We start from the raw sequence: 17,540 nt of genomic DNA on the forward strand, positions 1-17,540 counted from the left end.
GATTATTACTGTTTGGAAAAGGACGCCCACCCTTATATATCTTCTTCACGGAAAACAAACAAGCCCTGGGAAATTCAGGCACAATTGAATACAACTGCAATAGCAACTTTCTTATGAAACTTTTATCATTTTGAAAACATGGACTCCATTTGCCCCAAAGTGATTAGGGGGCTTTCTCTTGCTGAATCAAGACAGCACAACCAAATATCAGGGATGGTGACAGCTACAGTCCAGCAATAGCCACAATAAGGTCTCTCTCTTTTTTTGGTCCATAATTCACCCACATCTATATTTGCAGACTCCCAGGGTAGACCATGGACTGTGTCACAAGCCATCTTGCCATTGATTCAGATTTCTGTGTGTGCATCAACTAGTCATTAAGGCCTTTTCTCAACTTGTTGCCTGATTTGTTCTCAACTTGTTGCCTGATTTTTAAGGAACACAGGCAAACTATTATGGGAGAGTCTTATGAATGGGATCTAGAGGGCAAACAATCCACTGTGCTGATTGAGTTCAGCCCCTGCTGAACTTCCAGGTAAAAGGTAAAGGTAAAGGTCCAGTCGTGACTGATTCTGGGGTTGCGGTGCTCATCTTGCTTTATTGGCCGAGGGAGCCAGCATACAGCTTCCGGGCAGAGGGAAGGATTAACCAGTACACAATAAGATCAAAATGCGAGTCGGGTGAAAGTGTGGATGCAGTTAGTTCAAATTAAGTCTGATTATAACCAGTGAGGCATGTAAGGGACCCCTGACCATTAGGTCCAGTCGCGGACGACTCCGGGGTTGCGGTGCTCATCCCGCTTTATTGGCCGAGGGAGCTGGCATACAGCTTCCGGGTCATGTGGCCAGCATGACTAAGCTGCTTCTGGCGAACCAGAGCACCGCACGGAAACACCGTTTACCTTCTTGCCGGAGTGGTACCTATTTATCTACTTGCACTTTGATATGCTTTCGAACTGCTAGGTTGGCAGGAGCTGGGACTGAGCAATGGGAGCTCACCCCGTCGCAGGGATTCGAACCACCGACCTTCTGATCGGCAAGTCCTAGGCTCCGTGGTTTAACCCACAGCGCCACCCGTGTCCCAAACTTCCAGGTGCTTTGCAGTAAATTGTTACCGAGTAAAGGGCTCTACAAACTCCTGTTTGGTCACAGAGATGTCACAAACCCTCAGAATTCCCACCCACCCCAGTTGCTTTTCTATACTCACTTGCACAGGTTGCTACTGCACATGGCCTGACCAATGATGAGAACGGCAAGGGTGGGCACAGCGATGAATTGATGATGGCAGAAAGCCCGGTGTTTAGCATTTTCCTGCAAATAGCATTTCGCTTCTGGGTTCCCTCACCACAGCTCACAGAACACTAGGCACAAAAAGGAGCTGATTAGGAAGGTCACATGTTAAAAGACAAAGAGGTGCAGAGAAAAGGGCTGGAGGCAGCTGGGTGCACGGACTATAATCTCTTCCTGTGGCCACTATGATTTAAAATATTAGGGTGCATTACTCTGTACAGAAGGGAACTCCCCTTTGCAGATTTTTGTGGACTTGGTAATGCTCATACATGTAAGGATTTCACAGTATCCGCAAAACATCAACCTTGTGATAATGGTGTTCTCTGTCTCCACCCACCACTTTAATCCAGATGCACTGTTCATGGTTTTGGTTGTTTGTTTTAATTGGTGAAATATACTCGGAGTTGCGTAGTGATTTCATGCTCTTTATTGCAGCTTGTAAACAGTGAATGAATTTCCCCAAAACCTCAGGCTTTATATACATTATTTACACAATGGGTTGTGATTGGCTGATTCTGCTTCCCTCCTGGAGCCTGACTGGGCTTTTCCTGCAGGCCAATCCAGTTGTTGCATTCTAGGATCCAAGCTCAGTACATAACAACTGGATTTTCCATGGAAGCTGTAAATGCGGATTAAATGGGAAAATAATATGGGAAGACATCATGTGGCTGTTGTTCAAACCAAGCATGCATAGTCACAGCTGCCTCCTTGCAGCCGTCTGAACATGGGAAGTCCTACCCATGCTGGCATAAGAAGACAGGTTCCCATTCCTTCGCTTCTCACCATTCTGTCTTCAGGAAAAGTTAGGTACTCCAGTGGGCAGACTATGGAATACACAGGATCGCTTTGGTGTAAATCATATGCAGGCAACTTAACAGGCCTGCACTCTTGCCAACATCTGCAAAGAACTCCAATGCTGCCTCTTATGTTTTTTGCTTGCGGTGCTGTTCCTGGAAGTGGCTAATGACTAACATGGCAACAGCGAGTGGGAGGGAGGGAGAAGCAGACATGATGCTCACATGGACCCCAATTCAGGTTCAGCCTTGCACAAGGCAGGGTGGGCATGTGGCAAGTAAGGCACGGGTATTAATAATTACCAAAAGCTGTGGCCCCAGATAACCAAGAGCTATCTGAATCATAAGACAGATGGAAGGGCCCATCTCATCTCCAATGAAGGACCTGCATTCTTGAGCAAAGGGGCTTTCCTTCCTTTGAGCCCTGTGCACATGGTTACAGATGCAGTATTATAAACTCTATGTGCAGATCCAGTAGCAGCTGCGAGTATCTGGGTCCAGGTTTGCTCTGCTTGCCCTTGCTGTGTCTGCACCACATAAATAAATGGCTCTTGTTGAATCAGGGCTATGAAATATAACTTTCTAATATTCGTGCAAGGATGGTTATAGGTGTAAAAAAGGGGGGTGGGAGAGACACACCAAAACGTTATCTGGTGTAGAAGAAAACAGCCCCCTTTTGAAAAATAATATAAATGCCATTATGCAGAAAGTTGTGTAGGTTTTTACGTACATTTTGATGAGCAAAATGACTGCCTGGGGGGCGGGTAGAATGCCTGCTTTAGCCCCATAATGGGTGCATGTCCTAGCAGCTGATTGCATTATACAATCTATTTATTTGGCAGGATAGATCATTATCAATTAGTTAAGCTTCCTCTACAACACACACACACACAAACACATCCTGGCACGACGGGTTTCTTTCATCGACGAAGCTATTAACTTTCTCCTTGAGTGAAAGAGGGGTTGGCAGTGGCAAGGAGAAGAACACCTACTTGGTTTTAGGATTAAGCAATATGCTTTTATATATGTTGGAAGCTGCCCAGAGTGGCTGGGGCAACCCAGGCAGTTGGGCGGGTTGCAAAAATTATTATTATTATTATTATTATTATTATTATTAGGTGCTCCAGACATCCCTTACCTGAAAGCCTCTCTCTCTGCAATCACTCGATAATGTCAAACCCAAAGTGTAGATGTGTTTGGTTGTGGATCATTAAACAAGACTAGAGCAGTGCTTTACGCAAAATTGAAGTTGGCAGGTGCCCTTTTGCAGCCTGAGTATTCTATATTACGAGGCTTGTCAGGTGGTTCCTTAGAGAGAAGATAAGGCTGTGTACACATGTTAGGTTATTCTGCTGGTCTAGGAAGCCATGCACTCATGGTATTCACCACCACCTGTATCTATCCTACATTTTCAAATGAAATACTGCATTTTGATTCATTCCCCTCAAACCAGCTTTGATCAGAATTGAAAAAAGGGAACCGCCAGAAGGCCCTCAACGCTAGACCTCAGTGTCTGGGCTGAACGATGGAGGTGGAGATGCTCCTTCAGGTATACTAGACCAAGGCTGGTTTTGCATAAGTATAGATCCAATGAACTAGCAACCAATGAATCCGTACCTCTGTGTAAATAACCTGAGCACCAGGACGAACTATCACTCCCTCCCTCACCTGCCACCTAGAATGCACATGGTGAAGTCCTGAATTTACAAGCCACCATCTCCAACTCTTATTATGGAGGTTCTGCAAAGATGTTCCAAATGGAAATGTCAACACACAGCATCCCTTCAGCAAAGCACACTGGGGTCTCTACCACCAGCCAGGTGTACTAGGGCTACTAGGAGAATACACCTCACAACTTCCAGGAAGAACATCATGGGAAAAGGGAGACCTATTTGACCCCATCCATTCAGTGAAGGCTGGTCACTGAGGGCAAATGCACTGCCCAACCAACCTCAGCCTGCCTTCGGTTAGCCCCAACCTACCTGCTTTTCTCCTTACAACCTGCCTACAGGCTGGCACTGCCAGTCAGCTCCCTTCTCCTTAGTTTCAGTGTTGCCCTTGAAGAACTCATCAGGGAAGAGGATGGGGACAAAGCTAGATGTCAGGGGCTGGCTGGATGAGGAAGAGTGGGGGCAGCCTTCTGCCCAAGAGCCCCCTAGGGAGGACACAGAAGACGACTTTGAACCTGGCAGCCAGTGCACAGCGGCGGGGGTGGGTATGGAGGCGGGGCACCCACAGATTTTTTTTTCTGTGGGTTCCTGGGCCCCCAGAAGTTAGTGTCCCTGTGGAGGAGCAAGTGCCATTGTTCAACTATGCAATGCAATCTTATCCATCCTGAATCTTCCAGCATTCTGCTTCATTAGATGCCCACGACTTCCTGTGTTATCCTGCCTAGAGCTGATGGTAATAATAATAATAATAATAATAATAATAATAATAATAATAATAACAACAACAATAATAATAATAATTTATTAGTTATACCCCGCCCATCTGGCTGAGCTTCCCCAGCCACTCTGGGTGGCTTCCAACAGAATATTAAAATACATCAAACATTAAAAGCTTCCCCAAAGAGGGCTGCCTTCAGATGTCTTCTAAAAGTCAGGTAGTTGTTCTCTTTGACATCTGGTGGGAGGGCGTTCCACAGGGTGGGTGCCACCACCGAGAAGGCCCTCTGCCTGGTTCCCTGTAACTTGGCTCCTCGCAGTGAGGGAACCACCAGAAGGCCCTCGGCACTGGACCTCAGTGTCCAGGCAGAATGATGGGGGTGGGGAAGCTCCTTCAGATATACTGGTATTCACAGTCCCAAACATCTGGAGGGTACCCGATTGGCTACCCAGTGCTAGAGACACCCAAGGCTGCGGTTTGTTTGTTTTTGTTTTCTACTGCTACCTCATACCTGCGTCCAGTCTGAAAGAAGCCACTCAGCGGGACAGTCCTCATTTTGGCAGGCTTGTTGGGAGGCGGGCCTCAAAGTGGAGCAGAATGTTTCTGGAAGCTCCAGGAAACTCCCATCGGCCATGCGCTGCTTGCAGAGCACTTCCCGCTTCTCAAGGCCACCCCCGCACGTCTGTGAACACTGGAGGACAACAGAAGCGGCAGAGGCCTCAGAGCTTGCTGACATTTGCAGCAACTGCCATGCATCAGGTCGCTTGAATCACAACTGAAGTGAATGGGAGCAACCTGACTGCATGTGAGATGGCAGCCATTACATACAGCCTACTTGTGAGAAGAGTGTAAGTTAAACAAACAGCAGAAGTGGAGCTGTCCTTTGGCGCTCTCTTTGCTCAGAAAACCCTCTGTTCAACACCAGGCCCAGCCTAACTCCACAGTCTAATCCACCACCCCCACCAAATTTTAATTCATGGGAAAGCTATACCCTGGGTCTTCAATCCGCAGCTCCCTAAATAATTGGTTTGCAAGGTTAATATAATAAACTACTAAACCACATAGTCCTTTATTTTTATGACTCTTGGTGACTGCTGTGAGCACTGCTTCCAAAAATAAAAGGGGAGGGTTATTGGAGTCAATGTAAGTATGTTAGATTAATTTCTAATGAACTACATCTCCCTCCCTCTTTAAGCTAAATCTTCTCCTGCATACATTCATGCAGGCCAGGAACTAGATTATAAACTTGTATAGAGATTCACTTAACCCAATGAGGCCAGTGAGGCCCTGCTTCTAGCATTTCTTTTTATGCACAAACCACCAGGTTAAAGAACATGGTGCCCATGTTGTGGACTGCAACTTCCACCATACTGGCTGGGGCTATTGGGAGTTGGAGTCCAAAATCCAAGGTACCATGTTAGGTTCCCAAAAGTAAGTTGAAACTGGTTCCATACTCTCCTGGTATGTCCCACAGAGGACCTTACGGTCTTCAAACAAAAACATATTGGAGGTCCTGGGCCACAGAGAGGTTAGGCTGGCCTCAGCCAGAGCCAGGGCTTTTTCGGCTGTGGCCCCGATCTGGTGGAACGCTCTGTCACATGAGACCAGGGCCCTGTGGGACTTGACATCTTTCCGCAGGGCCTGCAAGACAGAGCTGTTCCACCAGGCCTTTGGCAAGGGCACAGCCTGACCCCCTCCTTTGGCAATCTTCACAGAACTCTAGCACAATGGTTGCCATTAATCTGATTTGAACTGATTTTGTAATGGAATGATTTTAGAATGTTGTATCATTTTAATGTTGTTAGCCGCTCTGAGCCCGGCTTCAGCTGGGGAGGGCGGGATATAAATAATTTTTTATTATTATTATTATTATTATTATTATTATTATTATTATTATTCTATTTGTACCTGTCAGTTGGCTAATACCAATTAGTGATTTGTATGCTGATCCTTGGGATGACTTATCACATTCATATTTCCTCTGATAAAAAACTTCCTACAATCTTGGTTTTGCATGCTGATATCCTTTTTGGTTCCCAATTAAAGAGCGTGAGATCAAGCGAATGAGAGAACTACTCAATGGAGTCCGTTCACATATTCAATTGTGAGGTCAGCAAGCAGTGAGAAATAAAAGGGATGTCTAAGCCTGTACTTGTGAACCAGCTCAATGTCCTACATATGACAATGAGCATAATGAACTGTGAGTTGGAAGGCAATGAAAACAGACATGAAGGAGGAGTCGCGTTGTGTGCTTGTCCCTACAGTCCCTTTGACATTATAGCTAAACCATTTACAAAATGTCTGGCAGGGGCTGACATGATATGGGAGATAGACCTACCCACAACAACAGGCTCTTTCTGATGCTTTAGGATGCTACAGTCTCCCATAAGGGTGTTTTAACGCACAGGTGTGTGTGCATAGGTACTTCGCTATCCAATCTACCAGACAAAACACACATACAACACACGAACAGGTTCTGCTTTGTGAAACACAAAAGGAGCTTTCAAATTATTTGGGGCTAGTTTTTAGAATTATTCGCTGAGTAGTACCTAGAGCAGTAAACAAAGGGAGGCACACAGATGAGATTTCTTTTCTTTCTTTGTCCTTGCATTATTATGAATTGCAGCTGCATTATTTATATTGTTGTTGCTATTATTAATGTATCTTTGACACATTTATTTATCCCCTTTTTCTGTTCCCCTGTACTGTTTGTATCTGTAGCATATATATTAACTAGAATTACTGGGTGGGTGCATCAGTATGTTTGGGTATGTGACGAGGGTTAACGGGAGGGAGATATGAAGGAGGGGGCTGTCGACTGCAGCATAATTTTGTGAAAAAGAAAACCTCAACAAACTACAGTGGAACCTTGGTTCCCAAACGTAATCTGTTCCTGGAGTCCGTTCGGCTCCTGAAACGGTTCGGGAACCAAGGCATGGCTTCCGATTGGCTTCAGGAGCTTCCTGCAGCCAATCAGAAGCCGTGCCGGACGCTCGGCTTCCAAAGAACATTAAAAAACCGGAACAATCGCTTCCAGTTTCCGATCATTTGGGAGCCGGAACATTTGGCTCCCAAGGCGTTCAGGAGCCGAGGTTCCACTGTATTTGCAACAGCAAAAGGTAAATAAACACCCAAAGCTTTACAACTTTAAACTTTTGTAAGCAAAGCGACTAAAAAACAGTGACAGTAACAACATATTGTATACAGCAGGGCAAGAGTCTCACTACTGAAATGCTGCATTATGTGGACTGTCATTCACAGAGCACTAATTCACCAGTTGTCTGAAATGTGCCAAAATTAACAGTGATTATAACTCCCTTCTATGGACAAGTTAATATCTCGTAAGCAGTTATTTTCTACTTGGAATTGTTCACTTGCATTGTTAGGCATTGAGACCAAACAGATGCAGAAGGAAAAAGGAATCATGCTTTCCAAAACTTTAATGGTTACTGTTGGATCCTAAAGCATTCTAATTGCTGCATTCAGAAGGTCCCCCCCTTTCTTCCAAAAATACTGGGAGAAACAGTTTTGAAGGGGCAGGAGAGGGGAAAGAAGCCTTTAAAAATGTTCTGGGACATGTCAGCCCAAGGAACTTTAATAGATATTCTGAAAAGTGAGCCATGGTTTGTTCTATTAAAAGTCCCTTCCCTTCAGCAGTAAAGCGAAGATAGAAAAAGATTTATTGATGCAACCCTTTGCAGCCACTTTCTGCAAAAGAGATGTTTACCGGGGCTTATAAAAATGAATTCTGATACCATTTTCTTTGGGATGGGAAGCACGGAGAGGAGATAACCCCTCAAAACAAGGTAAACACCCTCACAGCTTTATCCCAAATATGGAACGTTTTAAAAATAAAGACTTGAATTTATAAGGATGTATTTTTAATCACTCAAAATGTTAAACATGCTGATGGTTATCTCAGGAGTTCTTCTGCCAAGAACATTAAAGCTTTATTAAATAAATAAATAAAATATAATTCGGACCATCCTTCCTTATGAGAACTCAAAGCCACAGCGAAGAAGAGTGGTAAGGCTTGTAGCTAAAATATTGTATTCATGTAAAAAACGGCAGTAGATACAATGAACTTCCCAGAGTGAGGTTTACCTCATGTCAGTGGGGCAGCCAAAGAGGGTGTCTATGGGGGCAGTGGGCTTGCCTCAAAATCAAAGCAGAAATGAGAGACTGTGTTGATCAGGGGTTAGCAACCTTTTTCAGCCATGGGCCGGTCCACCATCCCTCAGACCATGTGGTGGGCCGGACTATATTTTGAAAAAAATATGAATGAATTCCTATGCCCCACAAATAACCCAGAGATGCATTTTAAATAAAAGCACACATTCTACTCATGTAAAAACTGATAGAATTCCTGCTCCATGATTGCAGTCATGGGAGTGTTGTCTTTCACATGACAGTGTATGTTTTGACTCCACAAAGTGGGAAGTGACGGAGACAGGATGTTTGTGTTATTGTGTTCCGTGAAGTGGGACTATTGTCCTGTTTTTTCTCTCTTTGCTGCCATGTTGCAGTGCTCCATGTGTGTTTATATGTAAATAAAGTAGATTAGCCCAAATACTGAGTTGCTGAGGTCCATCATGCATGATGCGCAAACTCTGTGGATCCCTAAGTGTGCCGGTGTCGGTTGGCATCGGTCGCTGTGACGTTCGGGCTGAAGAAAGCTTTTGAAGCTCCCGAATGAAAGACCAGGAGGGAGAGAACATGCCAGTCGGGCATGTGTCTCTGCCAGGGTCCTACTTGAGTGTAGGCCGAGCTCCTGACAAAAACACCAGGCAGGCTGCACAAATAACCCAGAGATGCATTTTAAATAAAAGCACACATTCTACTCATGTAAAAACTGTTAGAATTCCTGCTCCATGATTGCAGTCATGGGATTGTTGTCTTTCACATGACAGTGTATATTTTGACTCCACAAAGTGGGAAGTGACGGAGACAGGATGTTTGTGTTATTGTGTTCCGTGAAGTGGGACTATTGTCCTGTTTTCTCTCTCTTTGCTGTCTGATGCTAGAGAGGGAGGGAGCCAGAGATGCATTTTAAATAAAAGGACACATTCTACTCATGTAAAAACTCGCTGATTCCCGGACCATCCGTGGGCCAGATTGAGAAGGCGATTGGGTCACATCTGGCCCATGGGCCTTAGGTTGCCTACCCCTGGTGTTGATCTTTGATGGGGTTCAGAATTTGCATCTTCCCTGTTTGTTGCGGAAGTGGAGGAAACTTCATGCCTTGGTTCACTGAATGAAAGACATTACTTACCTGTTGCCACTCCGAGAGGTACCAGGATGGGGGGCAGTCGAAACGATTGCAGGCTTGCACCTGGATGGGCTGGGGCTTGTGGCACAGCCCGTCTGCCAAGATCACCGTCTCGTTGGTTTCTCGCGAGAGGAGGTGAGAGCAGAAGACGTCTCGGGTCTGCAGTCCTACGCCGCAGGTGAGGCTACAGGAGCTCCACTGCCCCGTCTCCCACCTGAGGGGAAAAGCCGAGAAGCGGAAACCACTGCATCAAAACAAGTTTCCCAAACCTCCTACCAATCTGCCTGCCTTTTCGCTCTGCGTGAAAAACTCTGGAATGGATCCTGCCTAATGCTACAATCCTATACACCAGGAGTGGGGCAGAAGGCTGCGTTCCCTTCCGGGCACCTCTGCCCCCGGTGGGCAAGGCCAGAGGCAAAAAAGAAACGGTCACAACTCTTACCTAGATCCAGTCATGCAGACGTTTTTACACAAACCCAGGATGGCCGCTTACAGAGGCAAACACAAAAAGGAGTCTACTGGTTATTTGAGAAAGGCTGTGGAATCTTGGAAGGTGGTACATGTGCAGCTCCCCAGGGGATGGTATTACTGTGCCATCGGACTGGGAGTCTTCATAAGAGAGCTGCTCCAGAGGAAGAACTGTGAGGGGAGAGAGACTTTCTGTTCATCATTGGCTCCCAGTACGTTTCCGAGCACAATTCAAAGTGTTGGTGCTGACCTTCAAAGCCCTAAACAGCCTCAGTCCGATATACCTGAAGGAACGTCTCCACCACCATCTTTCAGCCCGGACACTGAGGTCCAGTGCTGAGGGCCTTCTGGCGGTTCCCTCCCTGTAAGAAGTGAGGTTACAGGGAACCAGGTAGAGGGCCTTCTTGGTAGCGGCGCCCGCCCTGTGGAACGCCCTCCCACCAGATGTCAAGGCAATAAACAACTATCTGACTTGTAGAAGACATCTGAAGGAAGCCCTTTTTAGGGAAGTTTTTAATGTCTGATGTTTTAATGTATTTTTAATCTTCTGTTGGAAGCCGCCCAGAGTGGCTGGGGAAACCCAGCCAGATGGGCAGGGTATAAATAAATAAATAATTTATTTATTTATCATCATCATCATCAGGCAATGGCTTTGCCACCTGCTTTGCCCCACCCTCCAGCCCTAGGAGCCTCTCCCAGAACATGACATTGAGAACAGCAGAAGTAGCTGGGAAGAGAGAAGAGGAGCTCAGGGGTATATATATTTAAAATAACTTTATAAGTTATGTGTCCTTGTTTTTCAACTTGGTCCTTTTACATGACTTTGTGGTGTTTTATGCATTGTGACTGGCCACCATTTTTATTGATCACACTGTAGTAATTCCTTATTGCATTTGTTAAGTGTAAACTGTTTAATTACTATTTGCTGATATTTAATTTCACTGTTTACCATTATGTTCTAATGGCTTATTGAATATTGCTTTATTTGATATAAGTTGTTTATTTTAAAGTTATTGTGGCTTTTTTTGTAATTGGATCAGATTGTTATTAACGTGTGTGACCTTGGCTGTCTATTTTGTTGTTTCTTCGCCTTGTGAATAATAAGATAGAAAGGCAGTACGCAAATTAAAAGTGAAATGAAAATGAAATGTTCCAGTACAGATGTAGTCTATTTGCTGGATGCAGATTGCACCCAGCATGCAACTCAGACACAGAGCAGATTACATCCTCCATTGTACCGTGTTTGCATTCTGAATGTTGCTGGCCAGGATTTGAGGTTTAAATTTGAAATGGTTAACCTTGCAATGTGTTGCTGATGGCAAAAAATTATGGTGTGCATATCCATAGGTAAAGGTAAAGGGACCCCTGACCATTAGGTCCAGTCGTGACTGATTCTGGGGTTGCGGCGCTCATCTCGCTTTATTGGCCGAGGGAGACGGCATACAGCTTCCAGGTCATGTGGCCAGCATGACTAAGCCGCTTCTGGTGAACCAGAGCAGCGGACGGAAACGCCGTTTACCTTCCTGCTGGAGCGGTACCTATTTATCTACTTGCACTTTGACGTGCTTTCGAACTGCTAGGTTGACAGGAGCAGGGACCGAGCAACGGGAGCTCACCCCGTCGCGGGGATTCGAACCGCTGACCTTCTGATCGGCAAGTCCTAGGCTCTGTGGTTTAACCCACAGTGCCACCCGTGTGCATATACATACATGGGCACAACTGCACAATGAATACCTGTATCACAATGCCATTTTTTTAACCTATTGACTTGTTCTCGGCCTAGCATCATTAATATAACTATTCCATTTCTCAATGAGAGATTGGCAGATTACAGCTGCTTTTTGTGAGAGAGCACAACTAAACAGGACCATGTTGGCCGCAATCCTTAAGCTGCCTATTCCTTAAATTATTGTGACTGAGTGAAATGTTGCGACCTAGAAAACATAATGCTTGTGAACTTCCCTTCCCCTGCCCTGCTACCCTGATATGATGTTCTGCACCCTCATGATGGTCTATTTTCTTTTCTTCACTTCACACTGTCATGTACTTCACACAGTTGGGTTGGGTCCTTTTTTTGTGCCTCTTCAGAAAGAGAAGGTGTGAGAGCAGCTCACCTTGAACCAGAGAGACAAAGAGAACCAGCCAAGGCTTTCGTTCAGTCAGAACTCAGTTCCGGCACCTCTCAGGTGGGCGCCATTGCCATTACAGTGGATGCTCGGGTTGTGAACGTGATGCGTGTGGGATGCACGTTCGCAACCTGCAGCGTTCACAACCTATGTCTGTGCACGAGTGGGTTGCGATTTGGCACTTCTGTGCATGCACAAAGTGTGATCTAGCACTTCTGAGCATGCGCGACCGCCGAAACCTGGAAGTAACTCGTTCCAGTACTTCCGGGTTTTGGCGGTCCGCAACCTGAAAAAACACAACCTGAAGCGGCTGTAACCTGAGGTACAACTGTATATGAGGACAAGGGAGGAAAATAGCGCCGGACCCAGCATATGTCAGGGCATCCTGGAGAGGCAGCCCTGTGAATATACACCAGCTCTCTCCCAGAATCTTATTTACTGACCTTAATAAGGCTATTTGAAGGCCAAGGGACTTTATGAGCATTGCCTAAGTTATGATAAACGAGGGGGCTGCTATCACCACTTTTCTGTAGGACAGCAATGGCACCCGGCCGCCATTTAATCTAATTCAGAGCAAGTCTGCTTGATACACGAACGTTGAATTACAGGTCCCACGAAGTTGTCAGTCAGAATTAATAATGACATATCGGCTACCCTCCGTGCTTGGCACACCTTAGAGGTATTCAGAGTACTTGGTGGTAAAAAACAAAACAAGACCCAAAACCCAAAATAAAACCCTGCCTTTTGTCTCTTCTTTGGAGGTCTATTTCAATGCAGAGCTTATTGCAACACTTGCCAAAGTTTATTCTTCTGGAGTGGGAGGTTTTCCAGTTACCTCCAGCAGCTCATTGTTTATCCATGGAATAAATGCTCAGCATTCATGTTGGCAATGAGCAGCCTAGCAGGCCATAAGAAGGAATGCATCCTTTATTTGGCTTCTTTAATAATAATAATAAAAGTTCGCAAGTTTTTTTTAAAAAAAATCCTATTTTTTAACTTTGGATGGAAATAAATCCTGTAGCCTTTTAAAATGTTTGGTTTTTTCTAAGTAGAGCTGAAATCGAAGAAAGAAAGGGGGACTTTTAAACAGTTTCCTGATTTAGCGAAGTAGTAGGCATGACTGTAAGGCATCGTAACCAGTTTTCCCTCTGTTTCCATCATAAACATGCACATGAACGAGGATTTTTAGGAGCAAATCTTTGAACAAAAATTATGTTCGACTGAAACTGCAGTGAAAGGGAGAATCCACAAAATTGGAGGATCCAATCTTCTAAATGGTCGCAGGCATATAGGTTTGGTTGTGCAAGCCTAGCATGTTTCAGAATCACGTGTGCAAGAGAGATTATCTGATGCAAAGTGACTGGAGGAGGAGGAGGAAGCAGATGATCAGGTGGTATGACTCTACCTTTAGTAAGTGGTCGTAGTTAAAACTTTGCAAAAGCATAGGGAACTCTAGCTGTTCTCTAGATGAAAGACCAACTTAAAATTCTTGGCTCTGACCTCTGTTTCCAAATTGTCAATTTATAAACCCACAACGAACGGCTGCAGGATTGTGGTCTGCAGTACTCTCTTTGCTACCCTAAGAAGCACCAGGAACAGCAGCAGCAGCAGAACGGTGGTTCTTTGCCATTGTTTCCTATGGAAATTTGGCATGCAGATAAATCAAAACTGCAGGAGGAGCTGGCTAGAAGCCACTCATTTACCCCCCAAGGGCAACTGTTGAAAGCACTAAGCACATCTCCAGACCTGCCACATAACTGCTGGAATGCGATTATGTCTTTTAACCACAAGCAGCTATCTAAAAGGGTTTCAGCTTCTACAAGTGTGCAAAAAGGCCAGGAGCAGAAGGCTCCTTGCTTACGCACGGTCTTTAGATGGTTGAAAAACAGAAATGCGCTCAATCCACTGTTCCAAGAAAAGAGGAAGGCAGAGGGGCAAACTCTCTTCTCTGCCATAATGTCAAGTGAAACTCATGGTGTGAACCAATGTTATCATGGGACTGCAAGGTCCTTCTCCTGATTCTAAATCACATGTAGAAGAGGACACACTTGCAGTATGACGGAGTGCTGTCATGCAGAATGTTTCTCTAGCCCTTATGGGGAAAAGTCAGATAACTAGACCCTGGAATTCCGTTTAAAGCAGCAGTCAAATGTCTTCCAAGCTGCTCTGCTAGTTCTGTCCTGAGCATCTCTACAAGGATTGTTTCTTGCCTGCATTTGGCTCCTTCCCATAGAATTGTAGCTACGACACAAAGACCCGAGGCATCTTGAATACTCAGCCTGGAGAGAGTCTGGAGTTTGGGACAGGGAATCAGGACCAGAGAGCAATCAGGCAAAGAGCAGTCAGGAAAAGGCACACCAGAAAGGCCTGACTGGAGAACAACCCAGGAGCCAAGATGAGAAGAGGAGCAGAAACACTAGACCAGGCATAGGCAAACTCGGCCCTCTAGATGTTTTGGGACTACTATTCCCACCTTCCCTGACCACTGGTCCTGTTAGTTAGGGATCATGGGAGTTGTAGGCCAAAAACATCTGGAGGGCCGAGTTTGCCTATGCCTGCACTAGGCATGCTAAAGCTCAAATAGACCTAGTTGCTCAAGCAAAGCAAACCCTCTCGTCTTCCTTCCTATCCAGAATGAGCCAACAGCCTGCCTCGGTGGGTGGAAGTAGCCTAGATCCAGAAGGTTCTTCCCCGAGAACTGGCGCAGATTGCATGGCCAGGCAGAGATTGTCATGGTCTGGTTCATGGGCAAACAAAGTCCTGGCTGGGGACGTCAGGACCGGGGGCAAGATGGCGGGGTGGGAGCAGGAACAGGAGTCCAGAAGCCAGAAGTAGGGAAGCCAAGAGTCTGAGTATCAGAGAGCTGGGAGTCAAGAAGTCAAGGGTCCGAGGGTCAAGAATCAAGGAGTCACAAAGGCAGGGATCTGAGGATCAAGGAGTCACGAAGGCAGGGGTCCGAGGAGTCAAGGAACCAAACACAGCAAGGCAAGGAGCGTGTTGCTGTGGCAAAGAGCTGAAGGGAAATGCTGACCTTATATCCCTTACCAGATCTTGCCACCAGGTGCTGTGAGTTACCAATCGGCCTCTCCTGTGTGGCCGCGGCTTGCCTCTTCATAACAAACTTAGGAAGGCCCCTGTTAAGTTGTGGGTGAACATATCAGACGACACAGCAATTCTTCAAACAGCTCTTGTTTATTCACAGGCCAGAATAGAACTGAACTGAAGGGTTCAGCCAGCCTGCTTATATAGAGCTCCACTAGAAAGCAACAGTAACCATTTTCTGTAACTATCCAATGACTGAACATCACTTTCAATCCCTTATTTGCATATGTGGACCTGAACTATCTACAGTATCCCCCCGCTGGCCCAGAGATGTGGAGCCGCCCTCTTGCTGCAGCTTCCTGAATGGGGAGAGGCAGGATAACAGTGAGGTTTGGTTTGCATGGGCAGTGCTACCAGGCTGGCTTTGGTGGTATGGCCACACATCCCTGACTGTTTCCTTGCCTCCCGCCCTGCCCAGGTAAGCTGCAGCAATGCTGGTGTCAGGAAGGTGGCTCCATGGGTCCACTCGCCACACACAGGCCACTGCTACCTGAGGTTGCAGTTATAGAACTCACTGCGTGGGGCACAGATAAGGAGTTCCTGAAACTATGAATAATGGGAAACAAAAATGTGAAGAAACTTGGCAAAGCCACTTCCGCCCTGCAGAGGAGGTGGGATTGCAGGCTTCACGGCCCAGCCCCCGCACAATTGGGGGACTTCCCGGTCGCGTCACCCCCTGGCCAGCCAATCGGCTGGCTCTGGGGGCGTGGCCTGCCCTATTTAAGGCAGGCACGGCTGGGGATCGCCCTCTTTTGCCACCTACCAGCTATTCCTGTTTCCCACCCTCCCGCCCTATAAGGTTTTGTTCCTTGACCTTGCTATGGACCTTGGTTGGTCGCCGTTGAGGTGCCTAGTAGGAATTTTTCCACTTGGCAAATTGGCACCAGATACTTGGTTTTCGCCTACCTCGTAGCAAATCGTCACAACTTTCTTGGTATTGGTGGTTAGGCATTGGTATTGTTCTGTAGATGGAAGAGGAGAGGAAGTGTCATCACCTGCCCAGCATATTGAAGGGTATCCCGATAAAGGATTCTGAGGGGCGTAGCCCTGTCCAAAGCCTAGGGAGGTGAGGGCCTAAGGCACGCCCCTGAGCAGTGACCCTGGGGGAGTTCCTAGTTGATGTGCATCAGCAGGACTCCCCCTACTGGTGGTTAACCCTTCCTGGATTTCAAGCAGACAGGCTGGAGTTGGATATAGTCGATTAGGACCAATGCCTAAGCCAATACCGCTCATCACCTGTAACCAATAAAGTTGTGGCCTTATTTAGCCCTTTAACCTTAATAATTGTGTCATGTGTCTTTATTTCCACTGGGGGGGGGGGCGGGAACTCGCCATGCAATGATGATCACTGCAGTGATTGCATTCTAAGGCAGTTTCACTCACAGCTTTTTAAATTGCCGCGGGTGCAATCAGAGCAGTGATATGAGACAGAGAGATAGACAGACAGCCCCTGCTGACTGATTTATTGTCTTTCAATTAAACTGTTTCAGATAGCCTTCTATAAATAAATTTTGCCTTAGAGGTTTCAGGTGAAGAGGTGAACATCCATGTGTGCAAAAAATAGGAATAAGAATGAAGAAAACTCCTTTGTGCAAAACACTTTAGAATGAAGCCAGTATGTGCCATGAAGATTCAGTAATTATAAACGAATAAAAAGGAGGCAGTGATATATGGCATGATGGATGTTGTGAAGGATGAGGAATTACAGTTTCCATAAGGATCACCCAGAGAAAAATGACCCATTGTGGAAAACCAGGTGTCACATCCTGTTAAGAGTTGGACAAATAATCTACAATAAATCACCTGGTTGACAAATTAGATTTTCCCCACTTGCAATTGTCCATGAAAAAGCCATAAAAAATAATACTATGTCCATTTGCTTAATGTATAAACCAATAAGGTAGAATGCTATTTTTACTATGCGAGTTATTCTCAATGACTGGCTCACATGACACACAATACCAATCATTGGCTTTGCAGAACTGTGCAAATTTGTGGGCTCCCAGAGAGGAATTTGTAGCCATGCTAATCTTCCCCCAAACTTTTTGCTGCTGTACCGCCCTAAGCTAAGGTTCGGCATACTGACTCATCAGAACAGTGATTT

At 45.8% G+C, this 17,540-nt stretch overlaps 1 protein-coding gene across 3 annotated transcripts in view; it reads right to left on the reverse strand.

Annotated features, from left to right (window-relative positions):
• ADAMTSL1 (ADAMTS like 1) overlaps positions 1-17,540 on the reverse strand; it is a 465,616-nt gene that overhangs the window by 54,270 nt on the left and 393,806 nt on the right. For 2 of the 3 annotated variants that reach the window (XM_081893674.1, XM_081893675.1), the window contains 3 exons: positions 9,744-9,954; positions 4,983-5,162; positions 1,207-1,360 (listed from right to left, as the gene is read on the reverse strand). In XM_081893674.1, the coding sequence (XP_081749800.1) occupies positions 1,207-1,360; positions 4,983-5,162; positions 9,744-9,954 (545 nt within the window). The remainder of the gene's footprint in view (positions 1-1,206; positions 1,361-4,982; positions 5,163-9,743; positions 9,955-17,540) is intronic. The other variant, XM_081893676.1, reaches the window with a different exon arrangement.

This window comes from Podarcis melisellensis, assembly GCF_964234715.1.
Source record: "Podarcis melisellensis genome assembly, chromosome: 17".
NCBI classification, from domain to species: Eukaryota; Metazoa; Chordata; class Lepidosauria; order Squamata; family Lacertidae; genus Podarcis; species Podarcis melisellensis.